Source organism: Molossus molossus, unplaced genomic scaffold, assembly GCF_014108415.1.
Source record: "Molossus molossus isolate mMolMol1 unplaced genomic scaffold, mMolMol1.p scaffold_m16_p_19, whole genome shotgun sequence".
Classification (NCBI taxonomy): Eukaryota; Metazoa; Chordata; class Mammalia; order Chiroptera; family Molossidae; genus Molossus; species Molossus molossus.
Window position 1 is genome coordinate 654,145 of NW_023425354.1, and position 26,148 is coordinate 680,292.

General features: G+C 56.5%; 1 protein-coding gene across 1 annotated transcript in view; it reads left to right on the forward strand.

Annotated features, from left to right (window-relative positions):
• The first annotated feature begins 6,455 nt into the window (after positions 1-6,455).
• The window catches only part of CCDC57 (coiled-coil domain containing 57), a 77,281-nt gene continuing 57,588 nt past the window's right edge, over positions 6,456-26,148 (forward strand). Inside the window, exons 1-8 of the mRNA XM_036268393.1 lie at positions 6,456-6,605; positions 13,031-13,445; positions 15,010-15,118; positions 17,399-17,500; positions 19,707-19,864; positions 19,954-20,028; positions 21,184-21,384; positions 24,114-24,272. Coding sequence (XP_036124286.1) covers positions 13,039-13,445; positions 15,010-15,118; positions 17,399-17,500; positions 19,707-19,864; positions 19,954-20,028; positions 21,184-21,384; positions 24,114-24,272 — 1,211 coding nt within the window. The 5' untranslated portion in view covers positions 6,456-6,605; positions 13,031-13,038. The remainder of the gene's footprint in view (positions 6,606-13,030; positions 13,446-15,009; positions 15,119-17,398; positions 17,501-19,706; positions 19,865-19,953; positions 20,029-21,183; positions 21,385-24,113; positions 24,273-26,148) is intronic.

Below are 26,148 nucleotides of genomic sequence, written 5' to 3' on the forward strand. Positions count from 1 at the left end.
CTCTCATCGATGTTTCTATCTCCTTCTCCCTCTCCCTTCCTCTCTCTCTCTCAAATTAATAAGGAAAAATAAAGTAAAGTAAAAAGAGAAGCCATGGGGTGGCCAGGCAGGAACCTAGGATGCAATCCATGAAGGCTGGTGGCCAGAAGCCCCACCAAGGGCGGGGGACCCCAGCATCCACAGTCTTCTGAGACAGGGCCGGGGACAGAGCTGGTGGCTACATGGTCTCTGCCGGCCTGCTCAGGTGGCCCATATGTGGCCCAAGGCAACCATGCAGTACCTGTGACTATTCCTGCTCACTAGGTGAGGCCCGGCACCCGTCACAGGCCGGGGGTGCTGAGGAGGCTGGCGGAGCCTGACCGCACAAAGACCCTGCTCAGTGAGGGGCTCATCCCAGGGGCACCTGGCAAAAACACGCTGCCCCACAGTCCTGTTCAAGCCTCCAGCCCCAACACTCACTGGCCAACTCTTGGGCCTCACGTCAGGACCCATGGCTGGTGGCGCTCACCTCCTCCCCGGGTACATCTCCGGGCCCCCGGGGCTCCTCCGCCAGGATCTCCCCTGCAGCTCCCCGGGCTTCCCCACGTCTTCCGACCTCCACACCCACCCCCATCTGGGGAGTGGCCCCGTCTACTCTGAGGGCCCTCGAACCATCCTCACGCTGGCAACCCCAAGACTCCCTGCAGCTCAGGCTCCCCAAGGACCCCTCAAGGCCCCACCCAAACCTGGCCCCTGCCCTCCCCGGACTCCCACACCCAGGCCCAGCAGGCCCTGCAGCTCCTCATGCCCTGGGCCGTGGTCACTCAAGGCGAGCAGAGCCCATGCGCCCAAGTGCCTGGAGCAGCTTCCAGGACAGAGCAGGGAGCTCAGTGAATGCAGATGAGCAAGGAGTGTTTGGGAAACAGCACCCCCAGGTGCCAGCGCCCCGCCTGGCGCCAAGGCACTGGTCCCTGGCCCTGGGCGGTGGCTGGAGGAAGGCTCCCAAACTGCCCCGGGGGTCAGGCCTCTGTCCTCTCTCCCTTGGCCACCATTCAGGTCTCATCTGTTCGGGTGGGCTGTCTGGTGACCCAGCGGATGCACTTATCCTTGCTTTGCACAACCCTCCCTGATGTTATGCTCATCAGGACTGGGTACTAGCTGAGGTAAGACCCAGGGGGGTCCCTTGTTCCTTGATTCTGCTCTCTTGGGCCCCTCCCTGGTGGAACTTGGAGCTCCAGCTCCCCTAGATGTTCCCCTAGTCTCAGTTTGAAGCATCCCAGCCCCAGGGGACAGAGGTCATGACTCCAACCCCTGCCCAGAGGTGGAGCATGGGCATCTCTACCCACCACCCCATCCCCCAGGCCAGATGGAGGATGGCAGCCAGGCCTCGGCAAGGGGGACCTTGGGAGTGGGGCTGGGTTTCATGCAAAGCTCTGCACATCCCATCCAGCCTACAGAGAAGGGCAAGGCCTTGCCCAACCTTCCTGTGCTGACCACAGCCCTCCCTCCCGTGAGTCAGCACCCAGAGCGCTCTGCTGAGCCACCCCGGAGCTCAGAGGGGTGGGCTCGGCCCGAGCCGCTGACCGCTGGCACCCCTCCCTTGTCCCTCACAGTGGTGCCATCTCCAGGGTGGGCTTCCACATGGGGCGTGTCTCTTGGCTTCGCCCCTAGGTTTCCTCCTCCTCACGGTCTCTGGGGATTGGGTTACATGGCACCCCTAGTTCCAGAGTCACCTTCCGCTTTAAGACTTCCTTCTGTGCAGTGGGCAGGACAGCAGAGAAGGTGGATGCCAGCCCCCCTTAAAGACAGCTGTGGGGGTCCATGTGGCCAGGTGCCCCACTTGGTGCCCACTGTCGGGACATCTCTCTCTGGATCCTTGTGGGACCCCGACAGCCCTGCCTTTGATCTCTGGGAAACGGCTCTGTGAAGCCCCCCAGTCCCCTCGTCCCTTTCAGGAGCACTGTCCTCCCTCCACCAGGGTCCCTTACAGGTTGTGGGGCCAAGAGGGCCAGTCTGTTGCCTGATTCAGAGGGCACCCCTTGTTCTTGGAGGCAGGGACTATCTGGCTGCCGTCCAGGGTCTGGCCCACACGGAGGGAGGGCATCTCCACTGTATGCCCCCCATCTGGGTCCCATTTCCCCAGGACTCTGCCGGGTTTGTTTGTTTGTTTGTTTGTTTTTCCCGGACATCTGTGTCCCCCACCCCCTGGGGGCATCTTCACAGGCAGAGGCCCTAGGGTGCAGGGGTCAGCCTGGCCTTTCCTGCCCCCAGGTCTGTCAAGATGGAGAAGTTGCTGCATCAGACTTGACGCAGGGCGTTCTCTAAACTAAGGAAGTGATTTGCTCAAGGCCACGCTAGTGGGTGCCCAGGCTGCTCCTCCCACTCGCCCCCAGGCTTCCTGCCCCAGATCTCTGTTCTTTGGGACCCATGAGAGCTACAGCGGGGTTCCCACTGTGAGGTCAGTTCCCAGTACCAGCACCGTGAGCTCCACGGCCAGCAGTCAGAGGGAGGACCTGGACTCATGGGTGGTCAGAACGGGTCTGCAGTGAGTCGAATGGTGGCCTCAGAGAGACATGCCCCAGTCCCAACCCCAGGACCTCGGGACGTGACCTCACTGTTGATGTAACTGGTTAAGATGAGGTCACACTGGAGTGGGGTGAGCTCTAATCCAATATGACTGGTGTCCTTGTAAAAAGAGCACCTTGTTGCCCTGTCCAGTTAGTCTCAGCGGTTAGAGCGTTGGCCCGTGGTCTAGAGACCTGGGTTTGGTTCCCGCCAAGGGCATCGGTTGCAGTTTGTCCCTGGCCCCGTTTGGGGTCACGTGGGTGGCAGCCAGTGTCTCTCTCACATCAATGTTTCTTTTTCTTTTTTTTAATCCTCACCCAAGGATATTTTTGCATTTATTTATTTATTTATAATCCTCACCTGAGGACATTTTTCCATTTTTTGTTCAGATAGAGTGGGAGAGAGAGAGAGAGAAACATTGACATGAGAGACACATCGAGTGGCTGCCACCGCACAACCCAATCAGGTCTGGGGACAAACTGCAACTGAGGTACATGCCCTTAGCGGGAACCAAACCCGGGTCTCTCTGAACTGCAGGCCGCTGCTCTAACCGCTGAGCCAAACTGGCTAGGGCATTTTTGCATTTATTTTGAGACAGAGCGGGAGGCAGAGAGGAAGGAAGAGAGAGACAAACATCGACATGAGAGAGACACATCGAGTGGCTGCCACCCACACGACCCAACCAGATCTGGGGACAAACTGCAACCGAGGTACATGCCCTTAGCGGGAACCAAACCCGGGTCTCTCTGGTCCACAGGCCGATGCTCTAACCACGGAGCCAAACTGGCCAGGACTCACGTAGATGTTTGTTTCTCTCTCTTCCTTCCCCTCTCCCTCTTGCTCTATCTGAACATGAATGCAAAAGTGTCCTCAGGTGAGGATAAAAAAATAAAAAAGAGCACCTTGTGAAGAAAGACACACAGGAGGACCATGTGATGATGGAGGCAGAGATTGAAGCGATGTGGCCACAAGCCAAGGGACACCGGGGATCGCCAGGAAACCCCCAGGAGCTGGAAGAGGCAGGAAGGAGTCTAGCTAGGGCCTTCAGTGGGAGCACAGCCCCGCAGACACCTCGATTTTGGACTTGTGGTCTCCAGAACTGTTGTCTTAAGGCCCCAGATTTATGGTCATTTGTTCTGTCCCCAGGACATTGACACACCATCAGCCATTGGGCAGCAATGGGGATGCAGCAGGCTGAACACAGCTCGAAGGCCCTCCTCCCACAGGGAGGAGGGGCGCCTGCCTTGCAGGTGAGCAGAGGGCATTCCGGGTTGTGGAGTGGAGGGTCTGAGCTGGGCCTGACCCATGGAGATACTGGCTGGGGAGCAGTCAGTGACCAGAAACACATGCAGGGGGCCACTGAGGGGGCTGAGACTTTGGGCTACTTGGGTTACTGTGTGTCTTGATGGGTGAGCCTTGGTGGTCCCAGGAGGGAGCCCTGGAGGGCTTTGTGGGCCTAACTTTGGACCAGCATGTGCCTTCGTCCCCCATGGTCATCTACTGGGCTACTGGTTATGGGGCATGGATAAGGGGCCCCAGGGAGACCAACCAGACAAGATTTCAGACCTCAGAGGGGCATGGGGGCCAGCCAGGTGTGGTGTGACAAGGTGGGCGCATGGCCCCTTGGCAGGACCTGTTCGCAGCCTCCACCATTTGCTGGCTGTGTGATGTGTGGAGACAGGTGTACCTTTCTGGCCCTGGCACTCGGGAAGCCTCAGCCGGGTCTCAGGTACAGGGTCAGTTCTGGGGTCTCGGGAAGATGGGAGGAGGGGCCAGGAAGGCACATGTCCCTATAAGAGGGCAGTGGGAGCTGGCTCTTCCCACAGGAAGAGAGGCCATGCTGTGCCTGGGGTCACCCTTGGTTGTAGCACTAGGGTCAGTGTTCATGTTGGGGTTGGGTGGGTCAGGGTTAGGGGCCATAGACGGTGAGGGGAGGAGCTCATATTTGTTGTTAGGCTTTCTGCTTGTTGAAATAGGCGCATCCTATGGGCTCTTTATACACACCTGGGGCCCCTTCACTAGGGCTGAACCAGCACCCTGTCGTTCATGTTTCTGACCCCTGAAGCAACGGGGAAGGGAGGGTGTCACCCCCATTCGATAGAGAAGCAAACCCAGTCCCAGAAAGCTGTAAGGGGGCAGGCGGGGAGCTGGGATTTGAACTGGGCTCTGTCTCTCCAGCTGCTCTTGTCAGGCAGGGCTGTTTCCATGTGGTTTCTGCACGGTGGTGGCTCACTGTACCCACTTCCCGTGGGGCTTGGCTTCCTGATCTGCCTCTGACATTTATTTTTATTAAAAAAAATTTTTTTTTCCATTATTGATTTTTAGGGAGAGGGAAAGAGAGAAACATTAATGAGAGAGAACATTGATTGGCCGCCTCCGGCATGCCTCCCACTGGGGATCAGGCCCACAACCTGGGCATGTGCCCTGACCAGGAATCCAACTGGTGACCTCTTGGTGCAGGGCCGACGCTCAACCGCTGAGCCTCACCGGCCTGGCTGCCTCTGACGTTTAATGCTTCCTGGACTCTCCAGGAGCTGTAACTGGAGCAGACTTTCTTAGGGTTAGGTGGTTGGGACGTTCGTCCAGCACTGGCAGGGGGGCGAAGACGGAGCGACAGGAGGAGCTGGAGCAGGGGTGCGCCGGAGCCGGCGGCCGGCGGTGCCCATCACTGCCCGGAGCTCCGCGGTGCCACCGCCAGGCGGGCTGAGCGCGTTCTGTGTCCCCTCGGGCGGCTGTGGCCCCAGCCCCAGGGGACGCCCAGACGCTGGGACGGGGGCCGGAAGCACCGGCTGCCCGCCGAGGTGGGCTTGTTTCTTTCTGCAGCGTGTACTCGTCCTTGCGCACAGGGACAAACGCGCACACGCTGCGGCGCACGCGCGGACCAAGCCTCACAGGCCGGCCTTGCACGGCGCCCAGGGCAGGAGGAACTCGGGGCCCGGCTCTCGTTGCCGGCCGGCGGGCCCTGAGCGCTGCACCGAGCGCGCCCGGACCGCGGCGGGCGGACTCCCGTCGTCATGGCAACGCCGCGGGACCGGAGGTTGCTCTCGGCCGGCGCTCGGGCTGAGGCGCGGGCCCCAGGGCCTCGCTCGCGGCCCCTCGTCGCTCCCCTTGGGAAGACGCGAGACTGAGACCCTGCGCGGCCTGCGGGCCCCCACCCCGCGCCGTCCCGGCGGACAGACCGCGCCAGGTTCGCGTCCCCGCCCGCCCGCCCGCCCGTCAGACGCAGGCCCCGGGCTCCGGGGTGGTGGCCGCGCGCGTGTGGATGAGAGGAGGACCGCCGCCCTCCTGGCCCCGCCCCCACGCGTGTCCGTGGGCTGTGCGCATGTGCGCGCCAGTCCTCGGGGGGTGAGTCCTCCCACCCCGCCCTCTGAGGTCGGCTCTGTTCCCTGGTCCGTGTCTCTGCGTCTCTTTTGTTCGTCAGCTTATTTTTTATTTATTTTCATTTTTTTTAAAAATATGTTTTTGTCGACGTTTTTTAGAGACAGAGAGAGGGGAAGGGGGAGAGAGAGAAACATCCGTGGGCTGCGTCCTGCAGGCCCCTCCTGGGGGTGGAGCCCGCGGCCCAGGCACCTGCCCTGACCCGGGACGGACCCTCGCCTCTCAGTCCACGGGTGACACTCAGTCCACGGGTGACACTCAGTCCACGGGGCACAGGGGCCAAGCGTTAGCGCATCTTTATTTACTTCGTTATTTTTATTCCTCCCCGGAGGATATTTTTCTCCTTATTTTGAGATAGAGTGGGAGGGAGGGAGGGAGAGGGAGAGACATGGCTGAGTCAGAGCCACATGGACTGGCTGCGTCCCGCAGGACCCGACCGTGGCCAGAACAAACCGAAACCCAGGGCCGTGCCCGTGACCGGAATGAACCCGGGACTCATTGGTCTGCGGGCTGACACGCTGAGCCACACCAGCCAGGGCCCAAACCCTTCACACACACATTGAGGACATTTTTGCCTGTATCTTCAGATAGAGCGGGAGGGAGAGAGAGAGAAACATCGATGTGAGAGAGACTCGTCGACTGACTGCCTCCGCAGGTCCCCGGTGGATTGAACCGCAACCAAGGTACCTGACTTTGACTGGAATTGAACCCATGGCTCCTTGGTCTGCCTGTCACCGCTCTAACCACTGAGCAAAATCGGCCAGGGCTCCCCCAGACTCTTATAGTAGTTGGTTTAGCAGAGTCGGAAATGAACGTGATACAAACCACCATCCAGGACGCAGGTTTTGTTCCGTTACCGCCAGAGTTGATGGGCAGGGTCCAGCCCAGACTGTCCGGCTATCCTCTTCCTCTTTACTCCTGAACAGTTTTGCAGCCTGCTTTGACTTCTCGGAGTCTCGGAGTCAGTTTGGGTTTATCTGATGTCTCCTCGTGATTAATAATGTTAAACTATGGCCCTGGCCGGTTTGGCTCAGCGGTTGGAGCGTCGGCCTGCGGTACAGAGAGACCCGGGTTCGGTTCCCGCTAAGGGCACGTACTTCGGTTGCAGTTTGTCCCCGGCCCTGGTTGGTCGTGCGGGTGGCAGCCACTCGATGTGTCCCTTCACGTCGATGTTTCTCTCTCTCTCTCTTTCTTCCTCTCTCTCCCTCCCGCTCTATCTGAACAAAAAATGGAAAAATGTCCTCGGGTGAGGATAAAAAAAAAAAAATGTCAAGCTATGCATTTTGGTAAGAAAGCCTCACCAGCGAAATCGTGTTCTCGGTGCATCTAGGCCGTAGGCACATGCTCTCACTTTGCCCCATTGCTGACAGTCACTCGGCTTAGGTGGTGTCTTGGTGTCTCCGTTTCCACCAGTTACGGTTTTCCCCTTTGTAAATAGTATCTTGTGGGGAGATGCCTTGAGACTAAGTATCTTGTTTGTAACCATGCTGCCTGTCGGTAATGTTAGAATCCACAAGTGAATGTTTTCTGAAACAATTATGTCCTATTTGCCAAATGATATTTCCATCTCTGTTATTCCTTCTACATTTATTCGTTGGATTTCTACTGTAAGAAAGAACCTTTCCTTCTCATTTTTTCCATTTATTTCATTATTTGCGTTGGTATAGACATTTTATTTTTATTCCACATGTTATAATCCATTACTCTTGGTTTTTTTTTGTTTTGTTTTGTTTTTTTATCCTCACCCGAGAACATTTTTCCATTTTTTGTTCAGGTAGAGTGGGAGGGAGAGAGAGGAACAGAGAGAGAGAGAGAAACATCGATGTGAAAGGAACACATCGAGTGGCTGCCACCCTCACGACCGACCAGGGCCGGGGACAAACTGCAACCGAGGTACGCGCCCCTAGCGGGAACCGAACCCGGGTCTCTCTGGACCGCAGGCCGACGCTCTAACCGCTGAGCCAAACCGGCCAGGGCTACTCTTGGTTTTTTGTTGTTGTTGCTTTCATTGTCCAGATTCGGGCGTTAGGAGCTGAAGCTGGCTTCATTGTCCTGAAGCTGACTCCTGTGCCCTGTAAGCATGCCCCAGCCTTTCCGGGCACTTCCTTTCTTCCTGGCACCACAAACTGCTCCGGGCTCATCTCGTGCTTTCCGTGACTGAGCTGGAGTCAGTCGTATCTCTCAGGAGTGCGGTTTCTTAGCCTGTAAGACGGTGCTGTTTAGAAAGCAAGATCTGGCTATAGGGGTGTGGTTGCTGTGGGAACATCATTGCTTTTTGGCTTTCTCCATGGGCAGAGCTAGAAAACGGGTCTGCATACATCCGTATCCATCTCTGCGTCCGCCTGCCAGGGTATACATGAAAAACTGTCTGTTTATATGGACACCTACAATTCTAATCTCTTTCCACAGGGCTCACTCTCCATTCCTTCTCTTCTCTAAGTCTGGCTCCATTGTCCTCAGTTTGGTCAATGATTTGCCCAGTCCTAGGCCATACATGAAGTAGTTTCAGGATCACCAGTCCACGTTTCTGTGAAAAGCAAACCTACTAACAAGTATAATATTTGCATACAGTTGTTTTTGTTTTTACTCTCAGAATATATCATCAAAATAACAGTCTTGCAGAGTTGGCTGTATGTACTGTGTTTGTAATAAAGATAGATCCACTTGTTTCATTTTGAGTCACTGATGGAAGGTTTTGGGCTGTAAACATCTGAAAGTCAGCAGGGTCTAAGCTCTTAAGTATGAGATTATTCTACTTCTCTTTCCTTTTATTTCTCATTTACTCACTTTTTTGGGGGGGGAGTGGAATTTGGCAGGTGTGAATGCAAAGAAAAAAGCACTGCCTACCCTCACTGTGTGGTGCCCCTCACCCCCAGCAAGTGCCAGGGATGGGATCACCAACTATCAGCGGCTCGTCTCTTATTTCAGGTTTGACAGATAGTTGTGGGTACTGTTTGGCAGTCAGTGAAGGATAGGAAAGGAGGCTTGGGGTCACAGGCTTGGATCCCCTTCAAGATGAAGCTTAGCTCAGGCTGCCTGTGTTGGGGTGCCAGAGGGTGCCAGTGTTGTGTCCACTGCCTGAGTACAGAGCAGTGTGCCATCTGTGGACTTGCCCTCAAGTCTCGTGTAAACATTTTGTAAATTAAGCTCATTGCGTTTGTTTACAGAGCAGCAACAAGACCGGCTCCCTTACCAGGCAGAGCAGGTGGATTCTGCTGCATTGGAAGTGCTGGGGTGGATCTCAGTGGTAGAGTGGGCGGCCGGGCGCCTCCAGAGCCACAGCCCTTCAGAGCAGCAGGTGCTCCGAACGCCTGCTTCGGTGTCGGTGCCCAGCCAGTGCGCTTAAACCACTTGCTCAGGAGCGCCCAGCGATGGACTTTTACACCTTTACAGATGGTCCTTTTGTGCACGTTGCAGAGTTTGCAGCTGCTGATGTTTTATTGAGGTAGCAGTGCACTGATCAGACGTTCATTCTGACTCAATCTGACTCAGAGTTTAGGTCAGCTGAGCAGGGGTGTGATCGGGTGGCTACGGTCCATTTCTGGCTTTGATGTGTTTTCTCTGATGGCCTGGTCATCTTGGCGAGGGGTCAGGTTGAGATGGACACAGACAGAATCACCTCCTGCTCAGCAGGCACGTGTCACCGCAGCCAGCTTGCTGGGGGCGGGGCATCTCCAGGGCAAGGCCAGCCTCTTAGGAGCGCAGCCCAGAGACAGCTGTGCTTGGAAGGGCTTCCTTGCCCTTGTAGCTCCTTCTAGCTCCTTCGCTGTGAACACTTTCCTCTAAGTGCGATGCCCTTGGCCACGAGTCCTCCTCGCGACTCTGGGTGTCTGGATCCTGTCATAATTTCTTTGTTTAAATACCTATCTAGTTATATTCTTTTTTTTTCTTTATTGATTTTTTTTTAGAGAGAGGAAGGGAGAGAAGGAGAGAGAGATAGAAACATCGATGAGAGAGAACATCAACTGGCCGCCTCCTGCATGCCCCTCACTGGGCATCTGGCCCACAACCTGGGCATGTGCCCTGACTGGGAATCAAACCAGTGACCTCTTGGTGCAGGGTCGATGCTCAACCACTGAGCCACACCAGCCAGACAGACAAGGTCCTGTCATAAGTTTGAAGAGACATCTCAAGTTCTGCACCCACTGGAAGCGCCGATTTTGTTTCTCGCTGTGCTCTGCGCGGGGTCCCGGCACTGCTGGGACAAGGGTGGGCTGCCCATGAGGGTCAAGCAGACCGTGGGGGGGAGGGTCAGTGAATGAATGCCGGTGAGTGTGCCAGTGAGTGTGTGCCAGTGAGAGTGCCAGTGAGTGAGTGTGCCAGTGAGTGAATGGAGTGTGCTGGTGCGTGGAGTGCCGGTGAGTGTGCCAGTGAGTGTGTGCCGGTGAGAGTGCCAGTGAGTGAGTGTGCCAGTGAGTGAGTGCTGGAGAGTGTGCCAGTGAGTGAGTGTGCCAGTGAGTGAATGGAGTGTGCTGGTGAGTGGACTGAGTGCCGGTGAGTGTGCCAGTGAGTGTGTGCCAGTGAGTGAGTGCTGGAGAGTGTGCCAGTGAGTGAGTGTGCCAGTGAGTGAATGGAGTGTGCTGGTGCGTGGAGTGAGTGCCGGTGAGTGTGCCAGTGAGTGTGTGCCAGTGAGTGTGTGCCGGTGAGAGTGCCAGTGAGTGAGTGTGCCAGTGAGTGAGTGTGCCAGTGAGTGAATGGAGTGTGCTGGTGAGTGGAGTGAGTGCCGGTGAGTGTGCCAGTGAGTGAGTGCTGGAGAGTGTGCCATTGAGTGTGTGCCAGTGAGTGTGCCAGTGAGTGAGTGCTGGAGAGTGTGTGTGGAGCTGGTCCACACTCTGCTGTGCTGTGCGAGGCACCGTCTTAGCCCAGGGCACACTGAAACTACCTGGGGGCTGAGGTGGCCCTCTGGCCGGGGCCTCTGCTGCCAGTCTGGGGCCTGCGAGTTGCCCATGTGTGGGAAGCCATGGCGTTCCACCTTCCTACGACCTGGGGGTTTCCCAGAGCTTTTTATACCTGACCGGTAAACTTATCACATAAAAAAGGTGAGAAGGGAATGGAAGGGCTGAGAGGACCTGGTGTGGTCCTGGTCCTTCCCCTGCTGGGCAGCAGGCATCCTAGAGAGGACTATGACCAAGGTGACAGTCCCCCCCCCCCCCGCCCGGAGATTTCTGCCGTTTTCCCAGAAAATTTCTGGGTTCCTCCTGAGAAAACGAGGTGTTTGCTGGGACAGCTGCTGGCTGACGGACAGCTTAGGTGCAGACTCAGAGTCTGTGACGTTTAAAGCCGATTAGTCTCAGCCTCTGGGGTCAGCCTTTGGTGGGATTTGTACGGAACAGGGCAGGCTGTTCTGTAATAGGGGAGACGGGAGGGACATTGGACATCTGGCACACTCCCTTCGCAGGTCAGTTTGCCTTCGGGTCCTGAGCGTAGTGGGGTCTGCGGTATGTGGTAGAAGCTGGTTTTTCTCTGGGAAGCAGCTGGAAATGCAGAGGGAGCCGTGGTGTGAACATGGGCCCAGCCCCGTCCCAGGGTCTTTGTTCACTATGCCTAACAGGTTGAACTTTGTCTTGAAAATGGCCAGAGCCCGGCCAGTGTGGCTCAGTGGTTGAGCGTTGACCTTGCACCAAGAGGTCGCCGGTTCGATTCCTGGTCAAGGCACATGCCTAGGTTGTGGGCCCAGTCCCCAGTGGGGGGCATGCAGGAGGCGGCCAGTCGATGTTCTCTCTCATCGATGTTTCTATCTATCTCTCCCTCTCCCTTCCTCTCTCTCTAAAATCAATAAAGGAAAAAAAAATCAAGACAAAAAAGAAAATGGCCAGGAGTCCAGGGCACGGGATCACGTGATCAGATTTCCATACCAGAAGAGTCACTCTGGTGGTGGTCATGTGACTGAGGCTAGTGACCTGCACAGGACAGAGTGTGGGGGAGCACTCCTCAGAGGAGGGGAGCCCATGGCCTCGCAGACCCTGGCGTGCTCTCTTGGGCACACTGTCCCAGATCACAGTCGCGTGGGTGCTGGTTAAGATTGTGTATTGCCAACACCCCAATTCTGTCCCTGTGACTATGTGCAAGCCTACGTCAGCTTGTGTGTGTGCTGGGTTCTGGGGTGAGCCTGCCAGACCCCAGAACTCACCAGGCCCATGAGCTCCTCATTCACACAGCCCACCACAGTCACCAGCTCAAGGTCCATCACTGTGGACACCCACCCCTGCAGGTCACCGCATCACCTCCTCCTTCCACGTCCGGGCTTTCCCTGCGCTTTGTGGCCAGTCTGCCTATGACCTGGCCCGGCCACTGGCTTCCCAGTGTTGCTGGGTTCCCTGCCACCAGCACAGGGCCATAGCCCATGTAATGTGGGTCACCTGTGACGTGTCACTTCTTACGTCATGTGTGTCACTTCTGACATGTGTTCCACCTATGACGTGTCACCTGTGATGTGTGCCTTGTTTGTGGCATGTGCCACACACGTCACTTCAGGCACACATGTTGCTTAGGACACGTCGCTTTCTACCTTATGTGCCCTGTCAGACACCATTCCTAATGTGTTGCACATGTGTTCTCTCTGGTGTGTTGGCATATGTGACACATGTGCTACTTTGGACAGGTATGTCCCTTGTGCCCTGTGTCACCTACATGTCACTAGTGATATGTGCACCACCTTTTTCTTTTTTTTAATCCTCACCCAAGGACTTTTATTTTTTGCATTTATCTTCAGATAGAGCAGGAAGGAGAGAGAGAGAGAGAGAGAAATATCGATGTGAGAGAGACACATCGAGTGGCTGCCACCCACACAACCCCAACTGGGGCCGGGGACAAACTGCAACCAAGGTACATGCCCTTAGCGGGAACCGAACCCAGGACTCCCTGGTCCGCAGGCCGACGCTCTAACCACTGAGCCAAACTGGCCAGGGCATGTGTAGCACCTTTGACACATCACATATGCGCCACTATGACCCGTGGTCTGGGCCTAGTGTGCTCCTGATCTGCTGGCCTAGGGGAGCTGCCTCGTGGCGCTGAAGAATTCACAGCGACCAGACAGCGGGGCGCTGGGGTGGGCAGGTGGGAGCACCCTGCGAGTTCCTAACGAGCCTGCTCCTGCCTCTCACCACAGTGGCCACAATGCTGCCACCGCCCTCGGAGCAGGTGCTGAATGAGCTGCTGGCTCGCAAGGAAGAGGAGTGGAGGGCTCTGCAGGCCCATTGCTCCCAACGGCAGGAGGCGGCTCTGCAGGACGCGAACAGCCAGCTGGAGGAGGCCCAGGGGAGGCTGCAGCGCCTGCAGGAGGACTTCGTCTACAACCTGCAGGTGCTGGAGGAGCGGGACCGTGAGCTGGAGCGCTACGACACCGCCTTCGCCCAGGCCCGCAGGCTGGAGGAGGCCAGGCAGGCCGAGGTGAGCGAGCTCAAGATCGAGGTGGCCAAGCTGAGGCAGGCGCTGGCCAGTGAGGCCAGGCGGCTGGAGGACCTGCAACAGCAGCACCAGCTGGAGCTGCAGGAGCACCGCCTGGAGCTGGAGCGGGTCCACAGGTAGGGTCACACCCTTCCAGGGCTGCCTGGCCCTGTGCTGAGTGCTGGCACTCACTCAGGGGCACAGAGCTGGCCGGCGGCTCCATCCACCAGGCATTCACTCCCACAGCACCTCCCCAGGTCCTGGGAAAGCACCAGCGCCTCCCACCGAGGCCGGCCTCCCCTGGGTCAGGAAGTGTGTCCTTTTAGCCCTGGCCAGTTTGGCTCAGCGGTTGGAGCGTAGGCCTACGGACCAGAGGAAGTGTGTCATGTTTGTTTTTTTTAATTTTTAAAAAATAGTTTATTGATTTTTAGAGAGAGAGGGAGAGAGAAAAACATGAGTGAGAGAGCACAATATGGACGTCTGCCTCCTGCATGCCCCCCACTGGGGATCCAGCTGCCACCGGGCATGTGCCCTGACCGGGTCAAGCCAGCAACAGTTCAGTGCACATGACAACACCCAGCTGACAGACCCACACCAGCCAGAGCGGGAAGTGTCTTATAAACGCAGTGTAGACGTTGACATCAAGTTGTTCATTGTGTCCTTTAAAAGTGACGTGACGCAGGCTCCGGATCAGAGGCAGGCGGGGCCCCGCTGCCCTCGGGACCCTGCTCTCACTTCTCTCCCGCAGAAGTGCTGAACGCGTCCCTAAGGCGCTTCCCATTGTTTGTCGAGTGTCTCCTCAGGTCTGCTGCCATTTATTTTTGCAAAATTTAGGACATTTTTAGCCATGAATTTCTTTTTTTTTTAAAATTCTCACCCAAGGACATTTTTGCATTTATATTCAGATAGAGCATGAGGGAGAACAGGAGGAAGAGAGAGAGAAACATTGATATGAGAGTGACACATCGACTGGTTGCCACCCACACAGCCCCAACCGGGCCTGGGGATAAACTGCAACCGAGGTATGTGCCCTTAGCAGGAACCGAACCCGGACTCTAACCACTGAGCAAAGCTGGCCAGGGTGCCTTGAGTTTCTTGGAGTACATTTTGTCCCCTCCCTCGACCTTCCATTCTGGAAAGGCCCTGAGGCGGTTTCTCCGTTTTCCAGCAGGGTGATCTCCCTCGTTCTGTCGGCAGGGTCCAGCTCCGCCCTGTGCCTCATTCTGCGGCTGAGCCCCCAGGGAGCCTACAACTGGGGTTCTGGCTCTTGTCAGTGCTGATTTCCGTTGGCCTCTTGCTGTCTTCTCTGTCTTTGCTGAGTTTCTATTTTTCATGTTTTACGAAGGGGCTGGCTGCTTGTTTTGTGATGGCAGTTCTGACACTCTTGTTACGACATGTGCTTGTCTGCCATCCTGGTGTTGGCGTCTGCTGTCTGCCTGTTCTTATTTTGGTGGAAATTTCTGATTGTTTCCTGGATGCTGTGGGGATTATGTGGTTTTGCTTCCCATTTCATGTTCTGTCTTGCAAGCTGCCACCTGTCTAGGTGTAGCACCAGGCCGGGTGAGGGTGTGCAGCTGCTCTAGGCCCCCTCAGGCCAGCCCATGAGGCGAAGCACCAGCTCGTGCACAGCTGGCCCGGCAGACGTGTCTTCCTGAGCACGATCAGCCAGGCTCCTCCTGATGCTGCTGTTTCCTCACACAGCGACCAGAGTGGTGAGCTCGACCTCCAGCGGGAACAGCATGAGCAGCTGAGATGGAAGCTGGAGAGGAAGCTTGAGGAGCTTGGCGGCGAGCTAGCCCTGCAGAGGCAGGTAAGGTGCACGGCGCTGGGGGCCTGCTCGGGCAGCCCTGCCCGCAAGGTCCCAGGCCCAGGAAGACGATCACTGTGCGATGTCTGCACGTCGCAGCCGGGTTGTGGACAGATGTCCCTCTGTGGGGTCAGCAGGGAAATCTGATGGTGTGTGGCTTCCTCTGCGGCATTGAGCTCCACAGTGCTCTTTCCTCAGGAGTGAGCAAACCCCGTGTGTATCCCAGGAAGAGGTCTCATGCAGTTAAAGTCAGGCCAATTGCCGTAGAAAAGAGCCAGGAACCCAGGCTGTGACACCTGTGTCTCTCAGCTAAGCAGCAAGGATTGCAAGTCTCTGCAGATGCGTCAACAACAGGTGGCACTTTAGACTGTCACCGACAGTTCTCCTCGGCTTTGTTGGAACTTGGCCTGACCTCTGAAAGGCTCAACTGCATTGTGGCCAGGGTCCATGTCTCATGGGGCTACATGGGTACAGGTGCCAGGTGACGGGGGCCCCTTGGTCTCCTTTGAGGAAGTTCAGGGCTCCTGTTGTGGGCAGTGGCTGCTGTTTAAGGAAACCACCTTCTTGAAGCTCCTGGTGCCCATGTGAGCTCATCCGCTCCTCACAGAGCAGCACAGCTGTGCTCTGAGCCGCACAGGTGGGGCCAGGCACTGAGGAACCTGCCAGGACCTCTTGATAAGTGGTGGCAGAGCTGTGGCCTGAGTCCAAGACGCCTGTGGCATGGGAACGCTTAGCCACTGTTACCTGCCCCAGGGTGGCTCCTCAGGCCTTACTTGTAGACTCATGTCTGATATCAGAGGAGCAGGACCCAGAAGTCAGCCTGTGCTGTGTCCCGTCTCTGCCCTCCTCAAAGGGATGCTGCGTGAGCTCTGGTGTGTCGGTGAACATGCCGTGGACAGCCGCCTGCCTAGCTAGATCCAGGTGCTGGTGGTGCTGGCGGAGGGGGCCTGCCTGCTGGCCCGCCATCCCACAGCACAGTGTTGTCGCCCTGAGACAGGGCAGCTGTGTCATTGTGACGAAAAAATGCCTGTGGACATGACTGTCCTCTGGCCACAGAGGAGGGTGCGGAGGCCCGTCCTTCCCTCCCCCTCTGGAAGTTCATTGCCACGAGGCTGCTGGTGCTCACAACATCCTTTAGCGTGCTCGAACTTTCCTGCAGAGGGCTTTCCTGTGGAGTTCTCGGGATCAGTGCTCTTTCCCTCTCTGAGCAGGTGTGACGTTTGGGAGTAGCCGTGTCCTGTAGCACTAAGCTGGGCGAGCAAGAAAAGAGCAGCTGTAACTTTTCTGAAGTGCGGGGTCCTCAAATGGTGTGGAGTCACCTCCAAACACGGCATTTCAGAGGGGCTCAGGCAGCGGAGGGTGGTCCTGGGCAGCAATGAGCCTGGGGAGTGGTGGCTGTGCTGGTCACTGGGGGTCCCAGGCCATCCACACTTGGAGCCTCTGCACAGCTCTGCAACTTTAGGCTCCATTCTCCTCGTTGGCGAGCAGGCCCTCAGTGTCGGAGCCCTGGGAGGACGGATGTCGGTGCTAAACTCTCCAGTGTTGGTGCCGCACCCCAGGCTGCTGTCTGGAGCTTGGGGAGCATTTATCTGGCGTGGTTCTGGACCGTCTGAGCCGTGCTGGGCCCCAGGGTGCAGGGAGCCCTTCTGGCGCTCTGCTGCCCACGTCTTGCTTTGGCAGCGACTGAGCTGAGCCCTGCCTTCGGGCTGCTCCCTGTGTCTCGTCAGGAGACCTTTGTGTCCGTTGTTGCCCTGTCAGAGGTGGCCCTGTGCAGTGTGACGGTGGGCCTGCACTGTCGGTCAGCCTTTTTTGTGGCTGCAGATTGCAGACTGCTGGTTAGCAGGCCCCGGCGTGAGCGGTGATGGTGCTCCCTGTGGGGTGGGCAGGGAACACTTTTATCATCGTAATACTTCATGGCATCTGGCTTTTAGAACGAGCCTGCGGTGAAGCTGGAAAGACTGTTTACAGAGCCAGGTGGAATGGGAGGTGTGGGGTAAGGCTGCCCAGTGGTTGCCTGTCTGTCACAGCAAGAAACTAGCAGGTCACAGTGGTGACGTGAGTGTGGCATTGAGAGACTCAGTGGAACCAACAGGAAAGCCGTTCAGAGCAGTGGTCTTAGGCAGGGCTCATGTGCTACTTGTCCTGCCTTTAACACTGGGCCTACCCTGAGGCTCACTGTGTGCAGACACCATGCTGTGCCCTCCAAGGTGCTGAGGGCTCGAGAGTGTGCTGGGTCTCTGCCGCACCCTGCCCTCCCTTCACCCCGAGCCCTCCCTACTCCAGGAGCTGCTGCTGGAGTTTGAAGCTGAAATGCGGAAGCGGGAGCACAGGTTCCGGCTGCACGCGGACAGCATGAGCAGTGTGGTCTTCACACATGAGCTCAAGGTAATGGCACTGTGTGCCCGGTGCTCTCCAGGGTGAATGCCCTCTGAGCTGGGAGTCAGGGTTCACACAGGTCCTCTTCCTGAACCCTGAGGCTGACACAGCCAGGGCACACCCGACCCTTAGCCCCAAGACAAAGACCAGCCTTGTGGAGAGGAGGGTTTTGCGGTTGTGGGGGGGGGGGAGTGGGGTGATGCCTGGCCCAGCAGCCCTGACTGGTTGTACCTGGGCAGGCTTCCAGCCAGGAGTTAGTAAGATAGACCCCGCCCTCGTGGTCAGCACGGCCCCTCCCCCAGGTTGCCTGCCTCCCCATAGTGCTGTAGTCCAGGGGGCAGCACTCAACCAGCTGGGGGTCCCAGGGCCCTGGCAGTTCTCCATGGCTGGAGCCTATCCCCAGTCTGTTCCTGGCATAGACACCAGTTCCTTGGGCCCCTGCCTGACCCTTGAGTGAGTCCCCTGACTTTGCCCCAGAGGAGTGTGGCCCCTGTCAGCCAGGGTCAGCAGGTGTCCAGACCTCGAGGCTGGAGCTGCTCACGGGGACCCTCACCAGGCCACTGTGGTGACTTCTGAATGCCAGAGGAAAAGGAATGTGTGGGGTTCATCCTGTGTTCCACAGTGCAATGGGCACTCCTGTCGGGAGGGGCTGCAGGGCTTGGGGCCAGGGGATCCCAGGTGTAGGCCTTGCCCCACATTTGCTGTGCCAGGAGGTTACAGGCCTTGGACAACTGCTGCCCCCGGGGCATCTCAGCTCACACCTGGGCTTCTCAGCTCACACCTGGGTTTCTCAGCTCACACCTGGGTTTCTCAGCTCACACCTGGGCATCTTAGCTCACACCTGGGCTTCACAGCTCACACCTGGGCATCTCAGCTCACACCTGGGCTTCTCAGCTCACACCTGAGCTTCACAGCTCACACCTGGGCTTCATAGCTCACACCTGGGCGTCTCAGGTCACACCTGGGCATCTCAGCTCACACCTGGGCGTCTCAGCTCACACCTGGGCTTCATATCTCACACCTGGGCTTCTCAGCTCACACCTGGGTTTCTCAGCTCACACCTGGGCATCTCAGCTCACACCTGGGCTTCTCAGCTCACACCTGGGCTTCACAGCTCACACCTGGGCGTCTCAGCTCACACCTGGGCTTCGTAGCTCACACCTGGGCATCTCAGCTCACACCTGGGCTTCATAGCTCACACCTGGGTTTCTCAGCTCACACCTGGGCTTCATAGCTCACACCTGGGCATCTCAGCTCACACCTGGGCTTCTCAGCTCACACCTGGGCTTCACAGCTCACACCTGGGCTTCATAGCTCACACCTGGGTTTCTCAGCTCACACCTGGGCTTCATAGCTCACACCTGGGCATCTCAGCTCACACCTGGGCTTCTCAGCTCACACCTGGGCTTCTCAGCTCACACCTGGGCTTCACAGCTCACACCTGGGCTTCATAGCTCACACCTGGGCTTCTCAGCTCACACCTGGGCATCTCAGCTCACACCTGGGCTTCACAGCTCACACCTGGGTTTCTCAGCTCACACCTGGGCTTCATAGCTCACACCTGGGCATCTCAGCTCACACCTGGGCTTCTCAGCTCACACCTGGGCTTCACAGCTCACACCTGGGCGTCTCAGCTCACACCTGGGCGTCTCAGCTCACACCTGGGCTTCACAGCTCACACCTGGGCGTCTTAGCTCACACCTGGGCTTCATAGCTCACACCTGGGCATCTCAGCTCACACCTGGGCTTCACAGCTCACACCTGGGCATCTTAGCTCACACCTGGGCATCCTAGCTCACACCTGGGCTTCACAGCTCACACCTGGGCGTCTCAGCTCACACCTGGGCTTCACAGTTCATACCTGGGAGCTTATTCAGGGAAGCGGCTGCTCCACCCCCAGATTCTGCAGCTAGGAAACAGGCCAAAGGTTATTTAAAAATAGAATGTGTGGCGGGGACTTGAACCATGTTCTCAACCTCCATCTGCATGTGTGAGTCCAGATTTAAATAATATGCACACGTTCATGCCACGTACTGGGAAGTGAAGCAGGTACACTGATCTGTCAGAGTGACGGGCTGAGCCACATGGGCCCCGTCGGGGTGCCAAGTGCTCTTGAGGGCCGTGGGTCCCCTGCTTCCACTGACAAAGTGGCGGCTCGTCTCTGCCTGCCTGTGTCTGGCACAGCTTCCCTTTGAAGTCTCCTCATGTCTCCAAGGTCAAGCTTCTGGACAAGGAGCTGGCAGCTCTGAGAGAAGCTGGAGCCCAGGCTGCCGAGTCTCTGCAGAACGCGCAGGCGGCCAACGCGGAGCTGGAGGAACAGCTGCAGCGCGCCACCTTGGAGCTCAGGGACCTCGAGGCTGTGAAGGACGCCAGGTGCAGGTCCCTCCTGGTCCCCCCAGGGGAGGGTCTGCCATCCTGGCTGTTTGCAGGCTGGCTTCCTGCTAACACTGGGTTCTTCTCAGGATAAAAGACTTGGAGGGTAAACTTCAGTCTGTGCAGCTCACCTGGAAGAAAGAGGAGGAGACATTTAGGAGGAAGTGAGTAACTCTGGCCCCACGTCCACGGACAGGTCACAGAAGAGTGCGGCATGGCCTGCTCCTCAGGTTCACCTGTGGTGTGTGCCCAGGCCCTGGAGGCTTGGAGTTTGCCTCTGAAAGGAGGCAGCAGGCATGCAAGCACTCAGACAGAGACGTGCCACCAGCCCCGGGCAGCCTCTTCCTGAGACTTGACGAGGAGGAAGGTTCATATGGCCTGAAATGGATTGTCCAGCACTGAGCATGGTGCACTTTTTTTTTTTTTTTTTTTGATAGTACAGAGAGAGGGAGAGGGAGAGGGAGACAGAAACATCGATGAGTGAGAACAGCAACTGGCCCCCTCTGGCATGCCCGTCACTGGGGATCAGGCCCACAGCCTGGGCATGTGCCCTGACCAGGAATTGAACCGGCGACCTCTTGGTGCAGGGTCAACGCTCAACCACTGAGCCACACCAGCCGGGCTACACTTTTTACTGATGAATAAGATGAGGTTGATTGTAACTGGGCTGAAAGTACATCGTGTGCTGATTAAATCATACCTCAGCATCTTATTGGAAATGCTGATTGACTCCAGAAGGAACCCTAGAAAAATGTGGTTTTAAAAGGGCTTTTAACTTTTTCTTATCCTCGCCTCAGGATTCTTTCCCATTGAAGGGAGGGAGAAAGGGAGGGACACAGAGAGAGAAACAAATGTGAGAGAGACACATCAATTGGTTGCTTCCCAGATGATCCCAACCAGGGCTGGGAATTGAACCTGCAACCCAGATATGTGCCCTTGACCGGGAATTGAGCCCATGATGCTTTGTTCCATGGGTCAGCACTCGACCACTGACCCACACCGGCCGGGCAGCGTTGTAGTTTTTATTGAAGCACAATAGAATAAAAGCATAAAGGTCATGAGCATCAGATGTCAGCTTGGCACCCAACAGCTCAGTGTGTTGTCAAGACAGACATCTGTCCTGGTGGCTGTGTCCCTGGGTGCCTGGCATCTGGAAACTGCTCGTTCGGTCGTGCTTGGTTGAGGAGTGGTGGGCATAGGCGCAAGCACCTGCCCAGCAGGAGCACGAGCACAGCTCCATCCCACAGCACACGGAGGGTGGAGAGCCGGGAGGGTCCAGAGCCGCGGTGTGAGCTGTGCAGGTCCTTGCTGTCTCCTAGGCACGAGGAGCTCGACCGAGCGGCCAGGGAAAGGGACGCGGTGCTGGCAGCAGTGAAGGACGCTCACGCAGAGCAGCTGCGGGCCCTGGAGGCCCGGGTCCTGGAGCTGCAGGCCCAGTGCGAGGCCCTCGAGCTGCAGGTCCGCAGGGCTGAGTGGAGGCAGGCGGATGCCCTGAAGGAGAAGGACATGGCTATTGACAAGTGAGTAGGGGGGCTGTGGCTCCTCACCCACAGCAGGCCCAGGGGAGTGGGCGCTGGGGTGGGGTCGTGTGTGCAGTCTCTGGCTGCTCTGCAACTGTTCTGTTTGAAACTGTAGTTAGTGTGCGTGTGTGCGTGTGCATGTGTGTGTGTGCCTTTGCTTTGTTGTGTTAAAACACAACATGTCCACCTTGACCATGGTGCCACGCAGCCAATGGTGCTGAGCACCTGCAGTTGCTGTGCAGCTGACCACAATCCATCCAGAACTGGTCACTGAACCCGTCACCCAGCTTTGCAGTCTGGCCCAACCTTCTGCTTCCTGTCGGATTCTGGCTCCTTAGGACAGCACATACACGGGGCCCACAGGCTTTGTCCTCTTGTCCCGGGTTTATTTCACTGAGCACAGTGTCCTCAAGGTTCCTGCGTGGTGTGATGTGTCAGGTCTTCCTGCGCATGGGCACCGGGCCGTTTCCATCCCGGGCCATGGTGAAGGACGCCGCTGTGAAGGGGGTGCACGGGGCTGTTCAATCTCTGTTCAGTCCCTGAGTCTGCTCAGAGGTGGAGCTGCTGGGCCGTGTGGAAGCTATTTAACCTTCTGAGGAACCATCAGACTCTCCTGCAGCAGAAGCACCAGTTTGGGTCCTAGTTTCTCCCTTAGCTAGTTTCATACATTTATTTATACGATTTTTATTTTCGTTTCATTTTTAAAAATATTTTCTCCTTATTGACTTTAGAGAGAGAGGAAGGGAGAAGGAGAGAGATAGAAACATCCATGAGAGAGAACATTGATTGGCTGCCTCCTTCATGCCCCCCACTGGGGATTGGGCCCACAACCTGGGCATGTGCCCTGACCAGGAATCGAACCAGCGACCTCTTGATGCAGGGTTGACGCTCAACCACTGAGCCACACTGGCCAGGCAGCTAGTTTCTTTTCAAGCCCAGCTTTTATTCTGGCATCCGAGCTGTCTGTGTCCCACAGCACCTGGCACCTAGGGAGAGCTGTACACGTGGGACCTGTCATTGGAACTGAAGCTGAGCCACACCAACCAGGCAGGAAACACACACTTTAAAAATCGACAGCCCTGGCCGGTTTGGCTCAGCGGTTAGAGCGTTGGCCTGCGGTCTGGAGAGACCTGGGTTTAGTTCCCACAAAGGACACGTACCTCGGTTGCAGTTTGTCCCCGGCCCTGGTTGGGTGGCAACCACTCAATGTGTCCCTTTCACGTCGATGTTTCTCTCTCTCTCTCCCTCCCACTTTATCTGAACAAAATATCAAAAAATGTCCTCGGGTGAGTATTAAAAAAAAAATCATCAACAGAAGCGCTCATGAAGTCCCAACAGACAGGAGGAGCTCTGTGAGGACCTGCCTGCCCTGTGTGGCTGTCCAGCCGGGAACATGGCAATAACCAATGTAAAAACACTAACAAGGGCCCTGGCCGGTTTGGCTCAGCGGTTAGAGCGTCGGCCTGCGGTCCCGAGAGACCCGGGTTCGGTTCCCGCTAAGGGCATGTGCTTAGGTTGCAGTTTGTCCCCGGCCCTGGTTGGTCGTGCGGGTGGCAGCCACTCAATGCGTCCCTTCACGTCGATGTTTCTCTCTCTCTCTCTTCCTCTCTCTCCCTCCCACTCTATCTGAACAAAAAATGTCCTCGGGTGAGGATAAAAAAAAACAAAAAAAAAACACACTAACAAGGATCATTAAACGTGCCTGAAAAATTATTACTGAGCTAGTTTGCATTTTGGGGATGCTACGTCTTATAGCCACATCTCAATTCAGACTCGCCAGTGCCAGGAGCCCGTGTGACCTGCGGCCCTTGTTGGACAGCGCAGGTCTGATACTCAGCCCAGGGAAGCTGGGCAGGGGCAGGCAGGGCCGAGCAGAACCAAGCATCCCTGTGCAGCCTGCTGACCCTTTGCCAGGGCCCTGTAACCCCTGCACCAGCCTTGAGGGGGAGGCTGGCATAAGTGAACATAGTTATAGAGGCTTTCCTCTGCTCTCAGGGAAGTGGCTCCCTCTCCTTCCGGTCTCTGCCCATGTGTGGCTGAATCTGCCTTGTGTCTGCCAGTGCTCAGAGTACGCATGGGGTGCTGATCAGAGGTTGTCGGCTGGTGGCCGCTGCCTTCCCTCAGCTCGCCCACTGTCCGCAGGGCCCCCCAGGCCACCCTGCACCTGTGGCTCTGGCTGTGTCCCTGGAGACCACTCATGGGCGCCCAGCAGGCCAGTGCAGCCTGGGCAGGAGACGGGCGGGCTGCAGCTGAGGGCCGCAGCCTCAAGGGCGTGAGAGCCGTGGCTGCCCAGCAGCAGCAGCTCTGGCATCTCCCCAGAGGTCTGCTGGGGGTGCATCCCTTCTTTGGTGATTTTGCCTTGGAATTTCAGGTCATTGTGGACCCTCCTTTTACTACTCAGTTTGAGAATGCGTATTGAATGTCTCCATGTTGAGGTGCTGTCTTGGCAAGGGGTGCAGAGATGGGCCCGGGGAACCCGTGCTCACCCCACCCTGCCTACCTGGAGCCCTCTTGGCGTGTCTCGGGGGCTTAGTTGGTGCCAGGTTGGTGGGATGCACTGTCGCCAGGCAAGGAGGTCTCCTCCCTGACATGGACACACGAGCGTGGGAGCCACACTGAGCGCTCGCGTCTCCCGTTAGGGCTGCGTGTGTGAGGCGGAGTGTCTGTTGGGCTTTGTGTGAGAGACCTTGCATGAGAGCACCCACACTCACAGCTGCCTTCCTGTCTAGACTCCGGGAAGAGGCGTCAGCTCTGAGATCTGGCTGGGACGCCCAGGTCGCACAGCTGTCCAAGGAGACGACCTCCAGAGACCTGCAGGTCCAGTCGCTGCAGGAGGAAGGAGCACAGCTCAAGGCTCAGCTTGCCCGGTGCCAGCAGGACATCAGAAGGTGACTGACCCCTGGGTGGACCTCGTCCCTGGGCGCCCCTCGGGGCCAGGCCTGCCCTTGGCACTGAGTCCCTGGCTCACATCCTACTGGGGAGAGAGGACAAGAAGCAGGAAACATACTTTTCCTTCAGTCTTTCTGTTTCCAATGTCACTCATGTCTGTGCTCGTTCTTTGTATTTTCTCCTCTCTTTCTTTTGGCTTTGGTTTGATGTTCTTTTGATGACATCTGATGGTGGAACCCTAGATTATTAACTTTGGACCATTCCCCTTTCAAGAGAAGTACAAACACGTAATGCTAGAGATTTTCTCTCAAGCACTGATTTGCTGCAGCCCACAGATTCGGATATTATTCGGTTAAACTTGCTTCCCCATTTCCCTTGTGGTTTCTTCCTCAATCCATGGGTTATTTAGGGATGTGTTGCTTAAGTCCCCGCTATTTTGGGATTTCCATGTATCATTTTGTTACTGATGTCTAACTTTGTTTTGGACGGAACATCTTCCATGTGCGTTTGTTTTGTGGCCTTAGGCTGTGTCCTCACTCAGTGACTGTCCCACATGGACCCCATGGGCTCCAGGCTCTGCAAACACTGCCGAGGCCCAGGTGTGCAGGGCCCCCTCTGTGCCCTCGCTGGTTCTTCCAGCTGCTGACAGGTATTGGAATCTGCACCTGGACTGTGGTCTTCCAGCTCTAAGGGCCACAGAGAGGTTGCAGGTCTTCCTGCAGCTGCACCCGGGATTGTCACAGCCCCTCGAAGAAGCCCCCTCGTTCCAGGGAGAGACCACCCAACATCCGGTGCCTGAGCTGTGTGGCTCGGCTTCCCCCTGGACTTGGGTGCTTTGTATCTGAAATGCATTTTTTATCAGTGGCCTTGGCTGAGTCCTGCTTTTTTTAAAATCCTCACCTGAAGATTATTTTCAGACAGAGTGGGAGGGAGGGAGAGAGAGAGAGAAACATCGATGGGAGAGAGACACATCGACTGGCTGCCTATTGCACAATCTGGACCAAGGACAGGGACCGAACTGTAACCGAGGTACATGCCATTGACTGGAATTGAACCCGTGACTTTTTGGTCTGCAGTCCAACACTCTAACCACTGAGCCAAACCGGTCAGGGCCAAGTCCTGCTTTTTTATGTCGCTTGACAGTCTCTGCTGTTCATTCTTGTGTCTAGAAAATTTTATGCTTACATTGATGTTTTGGGGCTTAAATATCAAGCTTGCTATTTGTTTTCTGTTCTTCCTGGGTTTTTTTTCTGCCTTTTAAAAAATAAATTGAGCCCTGGCCGGTTTTGCTCATTGGTTAGAGCATCACCCTGCGGTCCAGAGAGACCCAGGTTCGGTTCCCGCTAAGGGCACGTACCTCGGTTGCAGTTTGTCCCCAGCCCTGGTTGGGTCATGCAGGTGGCAGCCACTCAGTGTCGATGTCTTTCTCTCTCTCTCTTCCTCTCTCTCCCTCCCACTCTATCTGAACAAAAAATGGAAGAAAATGTCCTCAGGTGAGGATAAAAAATAATAATAAAAAAAATAAAATAACATCAGAGTTACAACTAAACTACAGAACAACCATCATTCAAAACCACCTGAAATCAAGCCGAATGGAAGTCCTGTAACTACAGAATTAAAGCAGCAGCCACATCGAGACTGGTAGGAGGGGCGGAGGCGCGATGGGCTGGTCCCACACCCACGTGTGGCGGATAAAAATCAGGAGGACACCTCGGCTGGGAAGGTCCTTCCTGAGGACTGAGGGGTCCCCGTCCCACACCAGGTGCCCTGCTCAGGGTTCCAGTGCCAGGAAGAGAAGTCCCCATAACTTCTGGCTGGAAAAACCCATGGGAACTGAGGCTCATGGAAGCTGACACGGCTGGAGCCCCAGGCAGC